The sequence below is a fragment of the Xenopus tropicalis genome, chromosome 1, assembly GCF_000004195.4.
Source record: "Xenopus tropicalis strain Nigerian chromosome 1, UCB_Xtro_10.0, whole genome shotgun sequence".
Taxonomy (NCBI): Eukaryota; Metazoa; Chordata; class Amphibia; order Anura; family Pipidae; genus Xenopus; species Xenopus tropicalis.
The window spans coordinates 67211622-67232091 of NC_030677.2; the positions used below are offsets into that span (position 1 = coordinate 67211622).

The 20470-nt window shown below is 38.7% G+C and overlaps 1 protein-coding gene and 1 long non-coding RNA gene across 2 annotated transcripts; both read right to left on the reverse strand.

The window, feature by feature from the left end:
- Positions 1-6539: 6539 nt before the first annotated feature.
- LOC116408307 lies at positions 6540-8655 on the reverse strand. Its single transcript, XR_004220862.1, has 2 exons — positions 7683-8655; positions 6540-6774 (listed from the first exon to the last, which is right to left on the reverse strand). It is a non-coding gene; the product is annotated as an uncharacterized LOC116408307 (long non-coding RNA).
- Positions 8656-9423: 768 nt separating this feature from the next.
- Positions 9424-19412, reverse strand: LOC116410975 (protein kinase C theta type-like). Its single transcript, XM_031902722.1, has 9 exons — positions 19163-19412; positions 17987-18096; positions 16795-16962; positions 16232-16323; positions 15835-15897; positions 14716-14854; positions 13053-13244; positions 12029-12157; positions 9424-10192 (listed from the first exon to the last, which is right to left on the reverse strand). The coding sequence occupies exons 1-9, from the start codon at positions 19263-19265 to the stop codon at positions 10076-10078; spliced, it is 1113 nt and encodes a 370-aa protein (XP_031758582.1). The 5' UTR covers positions 19266-19412; the 3' UTR covers positions 9424-10075.
- Between the last annotated feature and the right edge of the window lie 1058 nt (positions 19413-20470).

Sequence of the window (20470 nt, forward strand, 5' to 3'; positions counted from 1 at the left end):
TTGTTGGGGAATCCCAAAAAAGCGCTCTCGAACTCTCCGAAAAGGCAAATCGCACCGAAATCTCTCTCAAATCGCACGAGCAAAGAAAAGCACTGAGTCTCTCATAAGAAGCTCAACCGCTCTGAAATGACCAGTATTGGTAGAGCCCAACTGTCACTTTGCCAGGCACAATCACAATCACAGCTTTCTGTGTGTATAACAAGGCTGCCATGTAAGCAGCCCAGACCAAAATCAGTAGGAGACTGAGAGTATGTGATAGGCATGTAGTATGTGAATTTAGAAACCAAATGTAACAAAAGATCCATACACATATTCTAAACTATCCCTATGCCAGAAATGTAAATAGCTTTATTTCAAATGCACTGTATTCTGCAACATAGAGATATTGGCATTAGCATTGCCGAATCAGGTCATGTGCCCTTAAATTGTCATATAAGAAACTCAATAACCAGATAAATATATGTGTAATGCAATAATAATACACTGGTATTTGGTCATTTAAAAATCACTAGTTGAAGATCCTCTCAACATGTTCTGTAAGACATTGATGAGTCACCTATTTTTTTTAGCAGAAACCACTTTTAAAGGAATAATATTTGCTCCAGTACAATTGCAAATAAACTAAAGTAAAAATGTTCTGCACAGTCCTGTCATGTCTTTTCCGCAATAACTGCATCACAGAAAAAAACAGAGCAAACCAGGAGAAACATTGCATAGAGATGACCCATAACTCCTTCTGTCCAAGCTTGGTTCCTGATATAGGAAATGTTCCCTGTGTTAGGGCCAGGAACATTATCACCAAGCCCCTTTTTTTAAGCTTTAAAGGGGTTGTATGATGGGGACCCATTCTATATCAGTTAGAGACACTAAGAAACTAGATCATGTTCATGGTTATGATAATTATAGTACTTTTTTGTGCATCACTGTGCTCCTTAAAAACATAAACGTTGATCTTTCTGTCCCAATAAAAGGCTTTATTCCTTTTATTTTTCCTATCTCTAAAGATTATTATGCCTAGGAAGCTTTATTATTTTCCACATTTGAATTTAGTCATGTGACCTGGAGCACACATTTGCTCTGATAAGAAAATCTTGACATTGATCTACAGTGGCCAAACCATCACCAAAAAAATGCTTGCTTGGATTTTCAGAGCAAAATACAATTTGGATTACCTGAAGGCTACTAAAAACATTTAAACATTACATAAGACCTTTACTATTTGTTGCCACCAATATGGATTTATGCAATTAATTAGGATCAAGAAAAAGGTGCTGTTTAATTATTACTGAGGAAAAGAAAATAATTTTAAAAATTTGGTATCTGCTTACAATGGACTCTAAGGGGTAGATTCAGTTTGGGCAATAATAATGGAAACTATCTAAAAGCTACCGAACTTCTTCTTATTTAAGAGTGGGGTTTCCTTTATAATTGCTCAATCCAAACTTTTGTGATATTTCTATTATTTGATCATAGATTAATGTAACCTTACCTTGCCGTTCCTTCTCCCTTTTTCCATTCTTACCTTTTTTTCTATTTCCTATTCATATACTATATAAGTGTATGACTGATTTTTGTTTAAACTTGTTTTTCAAAAGGAAAAATAAAAACGTTTTAAAAGTCCCCAGGGCCCACTTATTATAAAAAATAGTTATATTGTACTGAACAGAAGTCCTCTTGTAGGGTGCCGAATATCATTCAATACAAGAAAAAGTCCCACCAGCACACCCTTACCACCTCCAATGCTTAGTACTTGGTGCACGGCCCAGAGAGTCAGCGCTCCCAACAAAGTCCAATAAGAAATTTTAGCCAGCACAACAAGTATGGTGCAAGCGGGGCTTAGCCCCTGCGTGTTTATTCAAGACAGCAACGTTTCGGGGGTGTACCCCTTCGTCAGGCATTGTGTAGGGTGCGCCAATCCTAGTAGTTTAGAACTAGGCAGAGCAAGAAAACCTTTTAATTGTTTGTTCCTAGGAATCTATGCAGTCAGAAATAACATTTCTTGGGTTTAAGTGTTTACCATTTTTTGAGTTTGAGGTTTTTTTTTTAATAATTAAGTGCACATGCAAATTTTAATAAATAGGGATCTAATAATCAGTGACATGTATGAGAAAGTAGTTGATTGAGCCTATGGATTCTCCTAATGACTTTGAGCTCAGTGGTGCTTGCAACATCTGCACCTGGCACATCTGGAATGAAGGTAAAAATGACCTTTTCCTATTGGAAATAAATGAACTAAGATCACTCACATTTTTTGCATAATTTTATTCATGTTGTGCTTTCTTTTTAAAGTTGCAAAAGCAAATGGTGGTACATATGATGAGTTGAGGTTAAAGACACAAACATTCATGTATTTAGATAACAATAACTGTATAATCCACTTTGTTTTCATTCTATCCTCTGTGTTGTGAGGTTGAAAAGGTTGGCAGGTCTTTAAACGTTAGTGATTAAAGCTGGCCATACACGTGGCGATCTGACGATGTTTTGTGCGACCATCGGTCGCACGAAACATCATCAGATGTGCCACACACCATTCAGGGCTGAATCGGCAGGTAAGGAGGTAGAAACAAAAGGATTTCTACCTCCTTCTGCCGATTCAGCTCTGAAGGGAGATTTTGATCAGGCGCCTTCTATGGCGCCCGATCAAAATTTTCCAACTGGTCCGATCGGCGAGTCGGCCGATATCAGCAGCTTCCTGCGATATCGGTCGACCCACCGACATACCATACACGCACCGAATATCGTACGAAACGAGGTTTTGTACAATATTATCGGTGCATGTATGGCCACCTTAAACCAGGTCCTTTATCTTCCTGTTTGAGTGGTGAACTTTATGTACACAGCACAATTCATGGACGACCAAACCAAGCAGGCCTTTACCCTACAGAAGCATCCAAAGCACCAACATACGTGGTAGTGCAGTACTTATTGATTGCCTCTTATTGCACCGTAGTGCCACTTTTCACCATCACTCCATGGAGAATAAGATGAAATTGATACAATGGGGAAGCAAAACCCTGGCACAGCAAATAAACCATCCACCCAGAAAACATTGCAATTCTTTCAAATAGCACTCCTGCTGTGATATCATTTGGCAGAAGGATTTTTACCTTGCAACTTCCCTGCAGAAAATTACATTGTTAGTATAGCCTATAAAGACAAATGTGTTAAATCCTGCAATATCCTTCATGTAGCGTCACAACCCAATTAACCCAGCATACTGTGTCTGTTCTGATCTTCCAAAACTTACAGTGACTTTGGCACCAAGGGCAGGGATAGCTACCCCTGTTTGGAAGAGTTCGTTAGACAAAACCCAGTTAATACAAGGAGCTATTTGACATGATGAACTGCTACAAATAATCACCAGTCACTTCTTTAAAGGAGATGGAAAGGTAAAAACTAAGTAAGCTTTATCAGAAAGGTCTATGTAAATACAGCCATAAGCACTCACAGAAACGCTGCACTGAGTTCTCTATCAAAAGAAACACAGGATTTCTTGTCTCCTTCTCTGTAAATTCCTGTGCTAGAGACACGCAGCTCTCTCCTCTCCTGCTCCCCCACCCTCGAGAATGCTAAGAACTCCCTCCCTTCCCCATAGGAATGTGTGATCTGAGCCAATCAGCAGGAAGCTTCCTCATAGTCTTACAAACTGTGCATGTACAGGGGTCTTGCTCTTGGTGCAGGAGCGAGGCATTATGGGAATTTTCTTTACACAGCTCAGCATTTTTTTTTTCTATGAGGCTTCTGATCATCTGAACGAGAAAAATTAGGGGGCGACATAAGGGCACTATTGAGAGAACTGAAGGTATGCCTGCAGCTTGAGATTAACTCTTTATTAGCCTTTCCTTCTCCTTTAAGCAGGAATCACTTTTAAGGGCATAATATTTGCTCGTGCACAATAGCAAATAGTCCAGCACATAGTTCTCTTATAGAAGTCGTCTTTGGATCAGCTGCTTCACAGTAAAAACAGAGCAGCAGGGGAAACATTACATAGAGCTGTTCCATAGCTCCATCTATCCAAAAATGGTACATTTTAGTTTCATAGCAAAAGACAATTAGGGTCATATTAAGGGTACTAAAAAACATTTAAACATAAAATGGATTTATGCAATTAGGATTACGTAGAACTAAATTTTTATTACCTTTGAGAAAAATAAAATCATTTAAAAAAATTAGTGATTTGCTTAAAATGATCTCCAAGGAACATGGCCTTCCTGTAATTTTGAGCTTTTTGGGTATCGTGTTTTCAGAGAAGAGATCCTATACTATATATTATACATATATTATATATGTTTTTTCTTCAATAACTTGTGGATGAAATTTGCCTTTAATTCTGTAGCTTACTTTACCAATCAGGCTGCACTTCCCACACTAACTGGTCTGTATTTCTTAAATAGAGCGCTCCCTGACACCTGGCAACGTCTCAGTCACAATAAAGTAAAAAATCTGGAGCTGCACACACCAATAGTGATGCAGGTGATTTATTCAGCCATTTACAATATTTACTTATTCAGGGGTCTTCACCTCCCTTTGTCGGGGATTTGCTACATGATTTCACGTAGCAGGGGCGCAAGGAGATGCAGGAACTAGGCCCAAACTCCACTTTTCAACATATTGCCCTGTTTCAACAATAACGTTACAAATGTGCATTAATGTGTTTTAGAAAAAAATACTGCATTATTTTCATTCTGTAGCACTGATGTTTTTAAGGGAAATCGATTCACATATACCTGTATAACTATATAAGTAATGCCCTTTATAAACATAATGGTGAATAGAAGGGGGTTGAAACCAGTGCACCCAAAACACCTGTATTGAAGGTCAAAGAAACCTTTTCATTAAAAACTAAAATATATTGTTTGCATAATTTTATTTATAATGTGCCCTGCTAACTTTATAATGATGCAATTCACCAATTCTGGTGTTAATGTGATAGAAAACACAATAATTCATGTATTTAGATAAAAATTGGCTGTATAATATACTTTTAATATACTTTGTAGATCTACAAGGTTCCCTTTATGCCCCCCACCTTCCTCTGAACCTGGTGGTTGTGGTACATTTGTATGCCCCTTTTTTTGTAGTAAAAAATGTGTAATATTATCTAAGAAAAAGGTTGCAAATGTGGCATCTTCAAAAAAAATCTTTAAAGGGGAAGGAAAGGCAAAGTCACTTGGGGGTGCCAAAATGTTAAGCACCCCCAAGTGACTTTAACCGCTTACCTTGTACCCCGGGCTGGTGCCCCTGTTAGGAGAAAATAGCACCAGCCCGGGGCACCTGGAGCGCAGCGCTTCCTCCTTCCGCCTTCCACTTCCTAAACTGCCGGTGGCCGGGCATGCACAGTAGAGCGAAAAAGCCGACTTAAATGTTTAAGTTCGGCTTTTCACTCTACTGCGCATGCGCGCGCAGCGAAGCCGGAAGGAGGAAGCGCCGGCAGCTACCCCGGGCTGGTGCTGTTTTCTCCTGACAGCGGCACCAGCCCGGGGTAAAAGGTAGGCGGTTAAAGTCACTTGGGGGTGCCTAACATTTTGGCACCCCCAAGTGACTTTACCTTTCTTTTTCCTTTAACCTGAAAAAGTAGATAAACTATGATGCTACAGGTGGCTGTAGCTGAGGGGCATTTACCCTGTTCTGCAAAGGGTGGCTGATTTATTTAAGAGAAAGTGATCGGACCAGGTAACATGGATTCGTGTTTGAGTGATGAGCTTGATGTAAAAATTGATGTCATTTGAGTGGCAATTTGTATCCTAGTTTTAACATTTCTAAAAATGATAACATCGTTAATAAATCCCATTAAAATAAACAGAGGAAGTTGGGGTCCCAGAATGGAACAGCTACATACAGCATTTAAAGCCTTGCTGCTTTGCTTTAATTTTTGTATATCATATGGCTATTAAAGAATTTCACACGGAAGCAGTTGCAGCTACAGTTTCCCCTATTTACTACTAATTTTATTAGTGGCCAATTTTTGTAACCACAGAGAGATGTATCTGCAGGTGGAAGTTATCTGCACCAATCTGCACAATTCCCCCGTCCCAAAGGTCACAGCATGTAATTATAAAGTCATCCCATGCTTGTTTGATAAATAGGCATATACAGTATATGGTACCTATATGTTAGCAGCATGAAGGTTTATGATATATTGCATTTGGGTTGAAAAAAAGACAAAGACCATAAAGTACAGACCCACTATATAACTCCCCCAGTGCTCACGCCCTCCCCCACTATGAAGCCTAAAGGGGTGGCCTTATTCTCCCTCATTCATGTCCCCTGGCAAGCACCTTTTCTCCAGAGAAAACCCTGACAGTCTTTTCTCATAGTTTGTTTCATCCCCTTTACCAGTTTAGTTGCACGTCTCTGTACTCTCTCCAGCTCATTAATATCCTTCTTAAGGACTGGAGCCCAAAACCGCACTGCATACTCAAGGTCAGGCCTCACCTCAGGACATCAGGCAAGTCATACTTCTATTTTCCCAGCATTTGGCACAGAAATCCTACAATCGTTTTTTTCTAAAATGATAATGTATTGTAATGACACCAAAATTTCAAGACAATATTTAACATTTATTTCAAATCTGTCCAGATTTTTTGGAAGTTCTTTGACATAATGGCCCTGCCAGCTGTGTATCTGCTATTTGCTGCTGCTAAGGGCCTTCCAAATTGCCCACTTGCTTCTGCTCTGTGTCTTCTGATTCTTTCTCAGCTGGCTCCAAATGAAGAGTAAAAAATGGTCCTCATCTTCCTCTGCACTTTCCTCTGCAGGATTTACATATGCGTCCTGTAATAATGTATCAATAAAAAAAGAAGAAATGTCATTGCATTATACAAAACATATATTTTTTTAAGCTCAAGGTAATTTTATGGAAACTATAAAGTAATTGTACACTATAAAATACATATTCATATATAAGGCCATTTTTAAAGACTTTTTACAATTATGTTAGCAATATCAGCTACTACATATGTGCTACACTCTATAATCTACTTACATACTCTAAACTGGTGCTACACTATACTTTTTTTTAGAATTTTATGAGGTTTTCTAGCTAAACGGCAGTGGTTTAGTTCTACTGATATCAAGGCTAGCCCCTGCACTTACGGTATGTCCCTCTTGTCTCACTTCCCTGCTGCTAATGGCAAACATATCTAACAGCCATACAGGGAACACTTACATTCTGACTGGAACTACTGCAAATGCTTATAGTTTAACCAGCAGGCTAGTGATGGCATTACAAACGGAAATTAAAAAGAGGACTTCTCCTGTATAACTAACAGAAGTTCAAGAAGAGTAAATCAGCCTGCTAGTAAACATGCAGGGCTAAAGTGGTGCTACAGCCTGTTCCTAATACAAACCTATGTGTAACGTGAAAAGTCTACCATATGTTAGGTTACAATGAAGTTGTAGCGCTGCTAGCAGTTTGAATTAAAAAGAAGCAAAATAAATCTTGTGTTGACTTTTTCCATAACCGATTTGGTTGGACATTTTGATTAAGACCATACTGTGCAACCACTTTGGAATTAATGGTAAGTCAGGGGGTCAGGTAAACAGATTATCCTGCAATCAGAATTGACAGAAGTGAGGGCAGACGTGTGTATGTCAGCTCACATGCTATCCATTCATTTGGCCAGTGTACAATTTAAACAAGTATCACCTATCCCTTTACCATAACTGTTACATTAGTTTACCTTGGACAGCTCTGTCACATTTTGAATAAGATCCAAGGCCACTGTGCTCCACTGCGCAATCCCTCATGGGCAGCAACACCTATAAACATTATAGTAACTTTAATTTAAAGTACACACACAATAATGTATAGATATATTTACAAATATAAAAAGTTATACTCACCAACTTCATCCATGTCATTGTGAGCTTCAGGAACATTCCAGCTGGCATCATCCCCTAAACCATCTAGAAGGTCCCCTTCATATTCCCAGAGTTATACTCACCGACAAACTTCTCCCATGTAAATGTGAGCTCCAGGAACATCCCAGCTGGCATCATCCCCTAAAATATCTAAGAGTTTCCCTTCACACTCTTCCCTCCTCCCCAAGCCCCAGTCCCACTAACAGTGACAATCCTCATCGCCCTAGTTTCCCTAACAACTTTCCACTCTTACCCAGTTTAGAACACTGGAGGGAAAATATAATGGAAAAAAATATATATTAAGAAAAATGTCAGTAGCTAGATACTTTAAGGTTGGACAAATAAAAAAAACCCCAGGTATTAGGGTTTTTTTTATGACGTTACCATTTGCTATCACTTTCAGGATGGGGTGATGTAACCTGGTTTGATCAGGAAGTGGGTTGTAGGCAGCTGCATGTATTATCAGTTAGTGTGTCTATTTGTATCTAGCAAGCAAAAATGCTGGTTGCAGGTCCAGGTAGGTGAAATTAGACCCACTATAGGTGAAAAAAGTTATCCAATGTGGGTTTGAAAGAAATATTACTTGATGTACTATAAATAAGATATTAGTAAAAACTACTATTTACTTTGTGGAGTTATAGGAGTATGACAATTTACAGACAATTTATGTTATTGAGGTTGGCTGAATAGCACTGGCAAACTATTTATATATCGATTGGGACAGTAGGGCAAAGGGTAATGCAACCACATAAAGCAGGTAAGTAAAACAGGTGTTGATCATACCACAGAATCCACAGCATGATCGGGGGGCCATGACCTTGGCCCACCCATTCCCTACCCTTTGCCCAATGGTATAAGGGGTAAAGGCTTGCATAGACGTTTCCCCAATTTCTAAGCATGAAAAGTTTCAAGTGCTTGACTCCCTTTTAGAAATAAGGGGTAATTTCACAATAAATGCTTGCCTAAAGGTTGTCTTACATGTGAGGAGTTTCAGGTCCTTGACTCCTTTTTCCTACCTCCCTGTATGATTTAGATGATGTCTTAGAATTCTTATGCAAACCACTTAAAATTGCCCCTGATCCCATAGGCTTACCAAGGTCATGGTCCCCGTCACAAGTGGAGACAACTGAACAATAGTAAACCTTTTTCAAATAAAAAAAGTGGTACTGTTGGCGTTGGTAAGGTCAGTAATGGCAAAGCCAGACATGTCTGCTTGCTCCATCTGACTCTACGGCTACCTGCCTGAACATACCTACCCCTACAAATTTTGATAAATAGTTAACCTGAAACTATAAATAAACCATTGCCTGATGACTTTTAGATCCATGGACAGTAAGTTATTTATATTTGTGCTGCTTGTGCTAAAATTTTAAAACTTTGTACAGGGTGTCTCAAACCCAATTCTGATCGAGTGGCCATGTCCTTGGCCCACCCATTCCCTACCCTATGCCCAGTGGTATAAGGGGTAATACAAAATAAAGGCTTGCATAGCGATTTCCATATTTACGTATTTTAATATTTAAGTGTGAATACCTTTGTGTCCTTACCTCCCCGTATGCTATATGCAGTGTCTTATGATTCTTATGCAAGCCACTTAAAAATTACCCCTTATCCCAAAGGCTTACCAAGGACATGGCCCCTCATCAGAAGTGGGGACAACTGCACAGAATGTTTAATCAGCAAAAATAGTGATTTTTAAATAAGGTGCTGTTTTTGGTGGTAAGGCCAATGATGGTAGAACCAGGTGGAGCAGGTAAAGTCTAATGAAAAAGGCAGTGATATCGCTAGATGGAACAGGTAGGATCAAGCAGGCAGTGATCCCGTCAGTAGGAACAAGTGGCAGCATGGTCTAGAGGGGCAGGCAGTGGTATGGACATGTGTGTAACCATGGGGCAAATATCCTTAGTGGTCCAGTCACTTTTGCAGATAGTAGTGGCAGAGATAAAGCCACTTTGTATGGTCATGTGATGTAGACTTTGATGGACACAGATAAAAAATGCATTTGAATGATTAAGTGCATCAGGTACCATGCCATGCTAAAGACGGGCTTGAGTAGGTGTTGGTAAATTTCTGGTGAGCAAGTGGACAACACAGAGGGTGGTAAGGGCAGACAAAATGGTTGAGAAGCTAGCCAGTGTGCTGAATGACTTAAAGGTGCCAGGTGAATGACCAGCTAGATGTCAGTAGCCAAGTCATGGCAGCACATACTTACTCACTCCTGCCAGCTGGGATTCACAAATGTAAAGCATTCGAGAATGCAGTCATCTGAATCCACAGCGGTGTTGCCATTCAGGAATGGCAGGTCGGTACTTATAAAGTCACAGCAATCCTGAAAGACAAAAAAAAATTGTCAGAACAGTTGTCAGAAGACCTCTAGTTACTAATTGATCACAACTCAGGGACACTATGGGGCTGATTTACTAACCCACGAATCCGACCCGAATTGGAAAAGTTCCGACTTGAAAACGAACATTTTGCGACTTTTTCGTATGTTTTGCGATTTTTTCGGATTCTGTACGAATTTTTCGTTACCAATACGATTTTTGCGTAAAAACGCGAGTTTTTCGTATCCATTACGAAAGTTGCGCATTTTTCGTAGCGTTAAAACTTACGCGAAAAGTTGCGCATTTTTCGCGTAAGTTTTAACGCTACGCAAAATGCGCAACTTTTTACGCAACTTTCGTAATGGATAGGAAAACTCGCGTTTTTACGCAAAAATCGTATTGGATCCGAAAAATTCGTAAAGAATCCGAAAAAATCGCAAAACATACGAAAAAATCGCAAAGTACCGATCAATACGAAAAAAACGCAATCGGACTCCATTCGACCCGTTCGTGGGTAAGTAAATCAGCCCCTATAAGTAAGTGTTGCTGAGAATAACCCACACCAAGTAGCAACAGAAAATATTGAATGGGTTACTTAACATATGAATCGTAAACAGTGTTTCTGTGGCTACAGGGGCAATTTTCCAAACTGGAAATTTTAAATGTACCAAGATTATAAAAATTGTTGTTGTAAGGCAGTGCTCATATTCCTTTGGTGACATATATGGTAACATATTTGGCTTGTTTAAGTAACTAACATTTATGGGCTTATTTATCAATTTTCAAGTTTACATATTGAATGCTCTTCAGTTGTAAACTCTTCTACTAATGAAGACTACTTGAGTTTTAAAACTCGTATAAAGCGCGAAAATTGTCATATCTCGGATTCAAAATATGGCTTGACAAGTCCCATTGACTTCCATAGAAACTCACAAGCTTTTATATGGTGAAGTTTTACAACTGAGTTTTTGAGGATTTTTGTACTTAATATATACCATATATTGGAATTTTTTAACTATAATTTGAATTAATATTTTTTAAGAGCAAGAAAACTTCAATTGCGAAAAAAAATCAAACACAAGTATTAAGCCACCCCCTTACTGTTCAGCCTGGGAGAGTTGGGATCATTTGCCTTGGAGGTTTCAGTGTCTGAATTGGTACTTATGGTGAGTGAGTATAAGAATCCATTGACAAAATACTGGCTTAAATTACAAAATTCTATTTTCTTTAAGAATCATTAAGATATGTAAAAATTGTTATCATTGTTATTCATTTAAGTATAAGAGGCATGGGGCACAGGATGTTGTTTGTCACCTGCAACAAACCAGCACCAGATTAGAAATCCCTATACCTTTAGCCCCCGGAATTCCTAAACCTGTGCAAGCTAGGGACATTGAGGACATGCCCAGCCAGGTATTGCCAAGTTCCCACACATTCTGTATACATGGATGAACAGATTGTGCTCAACTCTTTGTGCTCCAAAGAGCTGTGTCTCAGGAAGTAAAAGTTTCAAAACTTTATTATCTGCAAAATCCAAACCCCGCCACTCCCATGCAAGCCCAGCTGCCTCCTGTGAGTCACCCAAATCACACTTTTACATTTCTTGGGGCCCCTCTGCCACAGTACCCCATGTGACCCCCTGATATCAGCCTTGCTTTTTACACCTATATTATGATGCGCATTTAGATATATAAATGTACTTTAATAACAGCCCTACTGCTGTATACATTTGTGTAATAGTTTCTGAGCCTACTTGTCTGATACAAATATATAATACAGTATATACCAGTTCTGTAGCAAAAAAAAGAATGGAGTAGTACATTCCACAATTATTAACTTACAGCTTCAAATCTAATTGGTGGTGAAATCCTTTGCCTTTCAACGTCTTCCCAGTTAGTTTTCCTATAGAGTGAATGTTCCCTTATATTTCCATTCACCCCAAGACGTTTGTGCGGCTGTTTCTTCAGAAGCTAAGAGAAAAAAGAATAGTTATTTACATGGCATTCAACTCAACTGTGCTGTAATAAGGTGTGGTCAGGGCAGATCAGGTGCATGGGCCAAAATGTCCCAATTTTTTATTTTAAAATTTTGTCAGGTATGAGTAAGAAAGTAACTGTAAAAATACCATCATATTGCTGCTTTTCTTACCCATTTAGATTAATATTCCCAGCATCACCCACAGTTACAAAAATAGAGAAAATTGGGAGAGTATTAAAGTATTGCTTTTGCTATTTTCAGTGTCATAAAGGTAAGGGATGTATTATCAAGAACCAAATTATCCAGAATATATGTTAATGACATTTAAATAACCCATCATTTTTTCCCCCCAGATTTACTGTTTTGTTGTCATAATCCTTCAGTCAGTAACAGCAGAAAAAAATTCATAAAATGAGCATAATTGGTCAACTGCTAAAGCGAAAAGGGCACACAAATTATGGAGCAGGTACTAAGGAGTAGGGTTATCCTTCCCCACAGAAAACACAGATGCAGCTTCGAACATTTACTTTTATATGGTGGCATCAGTTACAGGGGTGACAAATTAACTGATCAATTAAAAAGTCTGTACAATACTAAATACACCCCAACAATAGGCACACACCACAGATAGGGATCTTTCAGGTTGTCACTGGCCATTAAGAGTGTGAAACACCATAAAACTTGGTCAGTGCAGACTTTTTGATAAAAAAGACTTTTTAACTTTCTATCATGATTTATTTACTGTATATAGCACCAGCAAATTATGTCTACTGGAGTTCTGCCCAAGCTGATAATTGCAGTACCCCAATGGTGAGTGACCCCTGAGAGCCCAGCACCCAGAAACGCCTTGCAGTTTGTGTAGCCAACAGATTAACTGCTCAAACCCACCTTCTGCAGGAGATCTTGCAATGTTGTGCTCATCCCCTCAGGAAACACCGGCTTCTCAGTGAGGATGGAACTTCTCACATCCTGTTGGTGGTAGTGGTCATCAAATGGGGATCTTCCAGTGGCCATTTCACTGAGTATTATCCCTAATGACCACCAGTCTACTGCCGCGTTGTATTTCTTGTTACCAAGAATCTGGAATATAAAGTAAAAATATCACCAAACTGCAACATAAATTTAAGTTTACAGAATCTTTAGTCACTGTGTTCACATGAAATCTTTCTATAACATTACTGGATTAAGCTAATTCATTTCTCATATATGATCCAAAAAATACTATAGCTATATAAAGGAGGAAAAATAGAAATAAACTTTGAAAAATTAAAGTAATTACATTGTGACAGTTAGCAGCCTACACAAGGGCCTGTGCTTACTATCAGGGCAAATGAACACCAACATATTAGGGTTTAGTACGGACTGAGAAGGACCCAGGTACTAGAAAACAGATATAGGGCAATAATTGTATTAGATTCAGGCAGGACATGCAACAGAAGCACTGCTGGTACAGGCAATGAAATAAAATCCAAGGAAAATAAACAAGAGGGTTAAGCAGGGATCAAGTTAAGGTAAAGGCCAGGGCAGGCTGGGTTCAGGTTATATGGTCACGAAACTGGCCAAAGTCAAACACCAGTAGCAACAGCCCTCTCAAGATAACAGGGACCTATGCTGTACAATCAGGTGATCTATTCAGATCTCTTTCTGCCATGAGGTAAGCAAAGGAACTTGCCTCAGTTACCACTTTACCAGGAGTGGCAAAAGCTGCCACCAGCTGCCACTTTATACATTTCCATCTTTTTATCAGTATAGTGCAAATATGCAGTCTACACTGGCAAATGTGACAACTTCCTCACCCTGGTCATTGTGTTGAGGGAGAAAAAAATGTTTGACAGCAGATAAAGAATCCCTCCCCCATGCAGGCGATATAGCATTCTCACCTCTGTGCATCTGGAGGGCATAGAGACACAGCAACCATGCTATAGATGCCAGCAGAGACATATATATATATATATATATATATATAAATATAACTCATTAATATTAGTAAGGTATCATGCTACTTTATTCTCTTACACGTTTTCAGAAAGGGCTCATTTACTAATGCAAGATGTAGTGCAATGTGCAAAACCCCACAATTCAAAATAAATTCTATTTAGAAAGATACTCGCACCAATGTATGGTTCCTTATGGAAGTGTTACTTTCCAGGGCTCCCTTTGCACACAGCTTTCTTGCACCTAATAAATCTCATGCTACTATTATGAAGAAAAAACATACATGCAACTTGCAGGCGATTTACCACAAGGGTTACAAATAAGTATCCACATTGGTAAAGTGTTTGCAACACTTGCTACTTTGTGGGAACCTGAAAATAAATTAATACATGTTGCTTATTTTTTTAATCCCACAAACAGGGAGGCTGAAGCTACTCCATGTTTTGTCCTTTTGAGTTAAATAATTAGACAGTGCACAGATAAATTGAAGTGCATTATGCGGGGGAATTATCTATGCACTAAAACTCTTATTACCCGTCATATTTTCATTTTCAATTTGTTCATACTCTTTCAGCAATCCCATGTTTGGCTTTAAATATATTGAGCAGTTTCCTACCTCTGGGGCCATGTACCAGCATGTTCCAGTTTTCCCACGGATGGTCTTGTGGCCAAAAACTCCTTCTGCTGCGATGCCAAAATCAGCAATTTTTATGTGTCCGTCACTGGTAAGCAGGATGTTGTCTGGCTTAAGATCTCTGCAAGAGAGAGATAGTAAATCATTTTGTGGCTATAATTATATTATAAACTGTAGCCCTTATATTATAGTGTTATATCCTCTTTAGTTCCCTCTACTCACTCCATGAGTGCTCAGGCACCATGTACTTATTTTATAACTGTTCACCTACCTTACTGTCAAATCCACTCAGGTGCCACCAGTTATTCTTCCACGATATTTTAGGGTCCAGCCCTTTATTCCTGCCTCCTAAAACATCTTTCAAAATCCTCATCCTACCTTTCTTCACTTCTTACCAATCAAGCCCCATTTCCTTGCTTAATACCAACTGATTCCCCTCTCCTAACCTAATTGCTCAGTACCCCCACCTCACTCCATATACTCATTGTGCCTTTCTCTAAGATCAGCAATCTTCCACCTTCTTTATTCACCTTATAAAGTGTTACAGAAAATCATTTCCAAGCTCCATACATTGAACTCCCTGGTACGACAGCTGCCCACTCCCAAGGACCCCACAACCACAGGAATATAAGGCCAAAACAATGTCCCAAATGTACTTTAAAGGATAGTCCAGCTCAGAGGAACCAGTGGGTTCATAAATACATGAATTTGTATTTCTGTCCTGTTCATGCCCCTTTGTCCACTGGTTGGAGGAGCATAATATCCAGATGTTGTATCAATATTGTTCCAAGAGTAAAAACCAGGACATTTTGCTCTTAATACAGGAGAAAGGTCTCTGGGCTGAATGCTGTAGAGCAGTGGTTGTCAAACTTTTTCAGTTAAAGCCCCACTTGAATTTTCAACCATTGATCAAGGCCCCTTAGCTCAAGCGATTAATACAGACACAGGAAAATATTTGTGAATCAACCATACATTAAGAATATTTTGGACAGGGTGGATTTCAGCCTAAAATGGCAACTTTACATATTTGTATCTTTACCTTAAATATGAACTGAACAATAGAAAATATGCAGAAAAAAAGAACCCCAGGTTTGTACTTACCGATGGATGATACCTAGAGAATGGAGATACTGAAGACCACAAATCAGTTCTGCAGAGTAAAAGCTGAGGAAAAAAAGAACAAGCACATATTAATAGCTGCGCTGAATTCTCAATATTATTTCCTTGCTCCAAGAATCAAACAATGTCTAGTGTCTCGTAAATGTTTTACAACCCAGTCTTTAACTGTAAGTGTCATAAAGACCATTGAATACTCATGCATGTACCACTTATATGACTTTTATTTTTCAGTTTTGTTACCACAGACACAAGTTTGGATTTGGTACATCCCCGTGCTGTATTCCTATATCCACTTTTCTGATGCCTTTTGACTTTCCCATTGCTCTATACCTGTAATGTAAATTCTTTTCAATGCTGTCACAAGTACAGAGCTACTTACATGACATGTCTTTTTTTCAGATGGTGCTTGATGCCCAGCAGATTGCTGAGGCTGCCTCCGCCTGCATACTCCATCACCAGAAAAGCATATTGCTGAGTGCAGAAACAGAAGGGAAGAGTGTTAAAACACATGAACAAAAAGTGCAAAGCTATCACATGTAATGTAGGCATGTCCCTTAGCAGGACTAGATACAAAAGGAACAAATATGCAGGATATATGCTTAATCAGGCTTACTGTGAGCATAGTAATGTGTGATTATACAGTGAATGCAATAACAGGCTGTAGAGAAAATATGGGGCTTTGGATATAAAATTGCAGTTTTGTCCTTGTTGTGTTGTGTCTGTGTTGATTTAAAGCAGCAGTTTCAAAGGCTTCTCAGTGAACAAATCTATTGTAACCATTACCATGTACAGCAGCCAAAGGCACGTGAATTCCTAAGAGGTGAAAAGTGAATCAATATATAAAAGATATAAATGCAGGCTGTGCATTGGAAATATGGTGAAAGGCATGTAACCGAGCTTTGGGGATCGGCAACCGGTATGGCAGCATTGGAAGTAACTTACTTTGGTCTGGAAGGCTGCATGACCACGGCACAAGAATGGACTGCCGCAAGCAACCTTCAGGATTCTGGCCTCCTTCTCTATCATGTCCTTCTCCTCGTCCTTAGGTGTCTTCCTGATGACTTTTACAGCCACGCGATCTTTCTTCGTGGTTATGGAAGCCAAAAAAACCTAAAAAAAAATACAAAGTTAATTATTTAATTCATTTATTAAAGGTTCTGTGCACATTAACATGCATGCAAGTTGCAAAATACTGGGCCTTGATTCGCACAGAGTAATGAAGTATACAAAGCATGGCAACATAAGAATTAGCACTGCAGATGGTAATAAAATTAGCTTTTATTGTGCCTTGCTGTTGGCTTGTTGTCCACAAAACCCTGGCACAGCAAACCACCCATCCAGAAAAGTAACCAGAAAACTTCAGTTCAGAAAACTGCAATTCTTTCAAAAATAACACCTGTTGTGACGAATATAATTTGGCAGAAGGAGCTTGAATTATTATATGACTGGTCCCATGAGCATCTTACTTTGCAACTTCCCTTCAGATAATGCCATATAAGTAAGTTTGCTGTGCAATAATATCCTTAAATCCTGTTATAAAGTTAATGTACAATTACAACCACCCAGCATGGTGCCTGGTCTGATTTTCCTAAAGTTACAGTGACCTGTATTTCTTGCATTCTGCTATTTACTTACTTTGCACTTACTTTACACAATCAATTCAGAAAACTGAACATATTCTATATATAAGCTATTCTGGACAGGGTTTTCTGGCCTGCCATGGTGCCTTGGAATCTTTCAGCAGACCCCACTGTAGAAAAATTCCTTCCAACCCTTATTTGATCTGGTCTAAGGAGCATTTGAACCCAAGAAAGGGTTAGCTATCTACCCCAACCCCATTTTTTAACCACAATATTAACCGTTTGGAAAAGTTAGTAGACAGGAGCCAGGTGATACAAGAATGGTAAGGAGAAACAAGCTAACCTGATGAGCTGCTCATATATTGTGCTGCTGTTCATAACATAATAGACACGTTTTTTACCTACCTACTTGTAACTTCAGCCCTAGCCATGCCCCTATTTTCGTTTAGTAAAATTATTATCAATATACAATTTTTCACAATCCCAAATTCCATTTCATACTTCCTCAGTTTTACTGTACATAGAGGTCCCTTTCTATTGAGCACATCACTCACCTTGCCAAACCTGCCTCGGCCAAGAATCGAGTGGAACTCATAGTTGGTAATAATGTGTTCCGGTAGACGCTCAGCTTGAATGGGCTGTCTCTCCTGGCTTCTTCTTTCTTCTGGGAGAAAAGGAATCTTATTAACAGCACATTCAGCAAATAACCACCAGTACCACAAGCAACTGAAATGTAAAGTCTCGTTCTATGGTTGGATTACTTGGCCAGTTTTTCTACACTCTTATCTACACTATTTATTGTTTGAAGATGGTTGGTTTTTATCGTTTGTTTTCTCATCTGCAGTTTAGAATGATAGCATAACTAAGGTACCAAGTAAAAACAAAGTCTACATATCATTGCTATTTTCACTCAATTTTACACTATTAAAGTGCATGCAAGGGCCATGGGGGGTGGTGTGTATAGATACAAATGTTTAGGTCAAAAAATTATATTCCAAATGGTGTTTATATATACTGTATACAGTGAAACCTCAATTTTACATACTCTGATTTTTGCTATTCCTGCATTTTACAACAGGTGTTTGTGGCCCCACCATTACTTAATGCATAATACATTTCCCTAATTTTGCATTTTCCTGGATTTTACACCATTTTTTCTGGTCCCTTGAAAAATGGGTTAACTTTTTAGAGTTAAACATTTTTTTTTTTTTACAGTAATGTAAATCGGAGGTGGGACAGTATGTTGTGAAAAAGTCCAAAGTTTTCTTGTGATTTTATTTTAACACCCCTGAGCAGAGGTTTGAATAAGCGACTGAAAATTAAATAATAAATGCTATGAACACAAAATAATAAAAATAAAACATAACATAATTAAATTGTAGCCTTACACAGCCTAATACATAGGTTTGTTATTTCTGGTAATGTATCATTCAGAAGGTATAGCAGAGGAGAGAGCTGCTGGTAGCAAGGACAAATGCTCCTTCTACCCATTTACTAAAGTGTCCCTGTTTTGATTATCTTATCCTCCTAAGTCCCATTTTAATAAAATTTAGATTTTCAGATCAAATTTTCCCATATGGTTTGTTTTTCTTGATAAAAACAAAATAGATGGGACCCACATTGCCCCTGTCTAATGGCACAGGTTGCATAAATGATACTATATGTCAACCCTTGTTCTGCAACTGTTTCATAAATCAATAATAATAAACATTTGCTTTCTGGCTGAGTACCTGTTCTTTCCTGGCTGTCCAGAAGTTTCATCTTCTTCCTCTTAATCTCTTCTTCCATAGTTGTCTCTTGTTGTCTTCTTCTCTTCTTGGAGACAGACTCCATGTTTGGGGTGGAGAATATGCTTAAAAGCACTTTCCTCCACCTGGAATACCTGCAGAAAAAAATGCTTTTGTTGGGGGATCCCAAAAAAGCGCTCTCGAACTCTCCGAAAATCCAAATCGCACCGAAATCTCTCTCAAATCGCACCAGCAAAGAAAAGCACTGAGTCTCTCATAAGAAGCTCAACCGCTCTGAAATGACCAGTATTGGTAGGGTCCAACTGTCACTTTGCCAGTCACAGCTTTCTGTGTGTATAACAAGGCTGCCATGACAGCAGCCCAGACCAAAATCAGTAGGAGACTGAGAGTATGTGATAAGCATGTAGTATGTGAATTTAGAAACCAAATGTAACAAAAGATCCATACACATATTCTAAACTATCCCTATGCCAGAAATGTAAATAGCTTTATTTCAAATGCACTGTATTCTGCAACATAGAGATCTTGGCATTAGCATTGCTGAATCAGGTCATGTGCCGTTAAATTGTCATATAAGAAACTCAATAACCAGATAAATATATGTGTAATGCAATAATAATACACTGGTATTTGGTCATTTAAAAATCACTAGTTGAAGATCCTCTCAACATGTTCTGTAAGACATTGATGAGTCACCTATTTTTTAGCAGAAACCACTTTTAAAGGAATAATATTTGCTCCAGTACAATTGCAAATAAACTGTCACTAAAATAAAAATGTCCTGCACAGTCCTCTCATGTCTTTTCTGCAATAACTGCATCACAGAAAAAAACAGAGCAAACCAGGAGAAACATTGCATAGAGATGACCCATAACTCCTTCTGTCCAAGCTTGGTTCCTGATATAGGAAATGGTCTGGGATTAAGGCACTGACATGGGGATGCAACTGGCCTTCCCTGTGTTAGGGCCAGGAACATTATCACCAAGCCCCTTTTTTTAAGTTTTAAAGGGGTTGTATGATGGGGACCCATTCTATATCAGTTACAGACACTAAGAAACTAGATCATGTTCATGGTTATGATAAATATACAGGTATGGGATCCGTTATCCGGAAACCCGATATCCAGAAAGCTCCGAATTACGGAAAGCCTGTCTCCCATTGACTCCATTTTAATCAAATAATTCAGATTTTTAAAATTGATTTCCTTTTTCTCTGTAAAAATAAAACAGTACCTTGTACTTGATCCCAACTAAGTTATAATGAATCCTTATTGGATGCAAAATAATATAT

Bases quoted from the DNA above. Each gene is read 5' to 3' on its own strand.
- LOC116410975 (XM_031902722.1), bottom strand. From the start codon at position 19,265: ATGGAGTCTGTCTCCAAGAAGAGAAGAAGACAACAAGAGACAACTATG. The intron at 13,245-14,715 runs GTAGGAAACTGC...TTTATATTCCAG, and splicing joins GCTGGTACATGGCCCCAGAG to ATTCTTGGTAACAAGAAATA. The intron at 10,193-12,028 runs GTAAGTTAATAA...TTTGTCTTTCAG, and splicing joins CACCAATTAGATTTGAAGCT to GATTGCTGTGACTTTATAAG.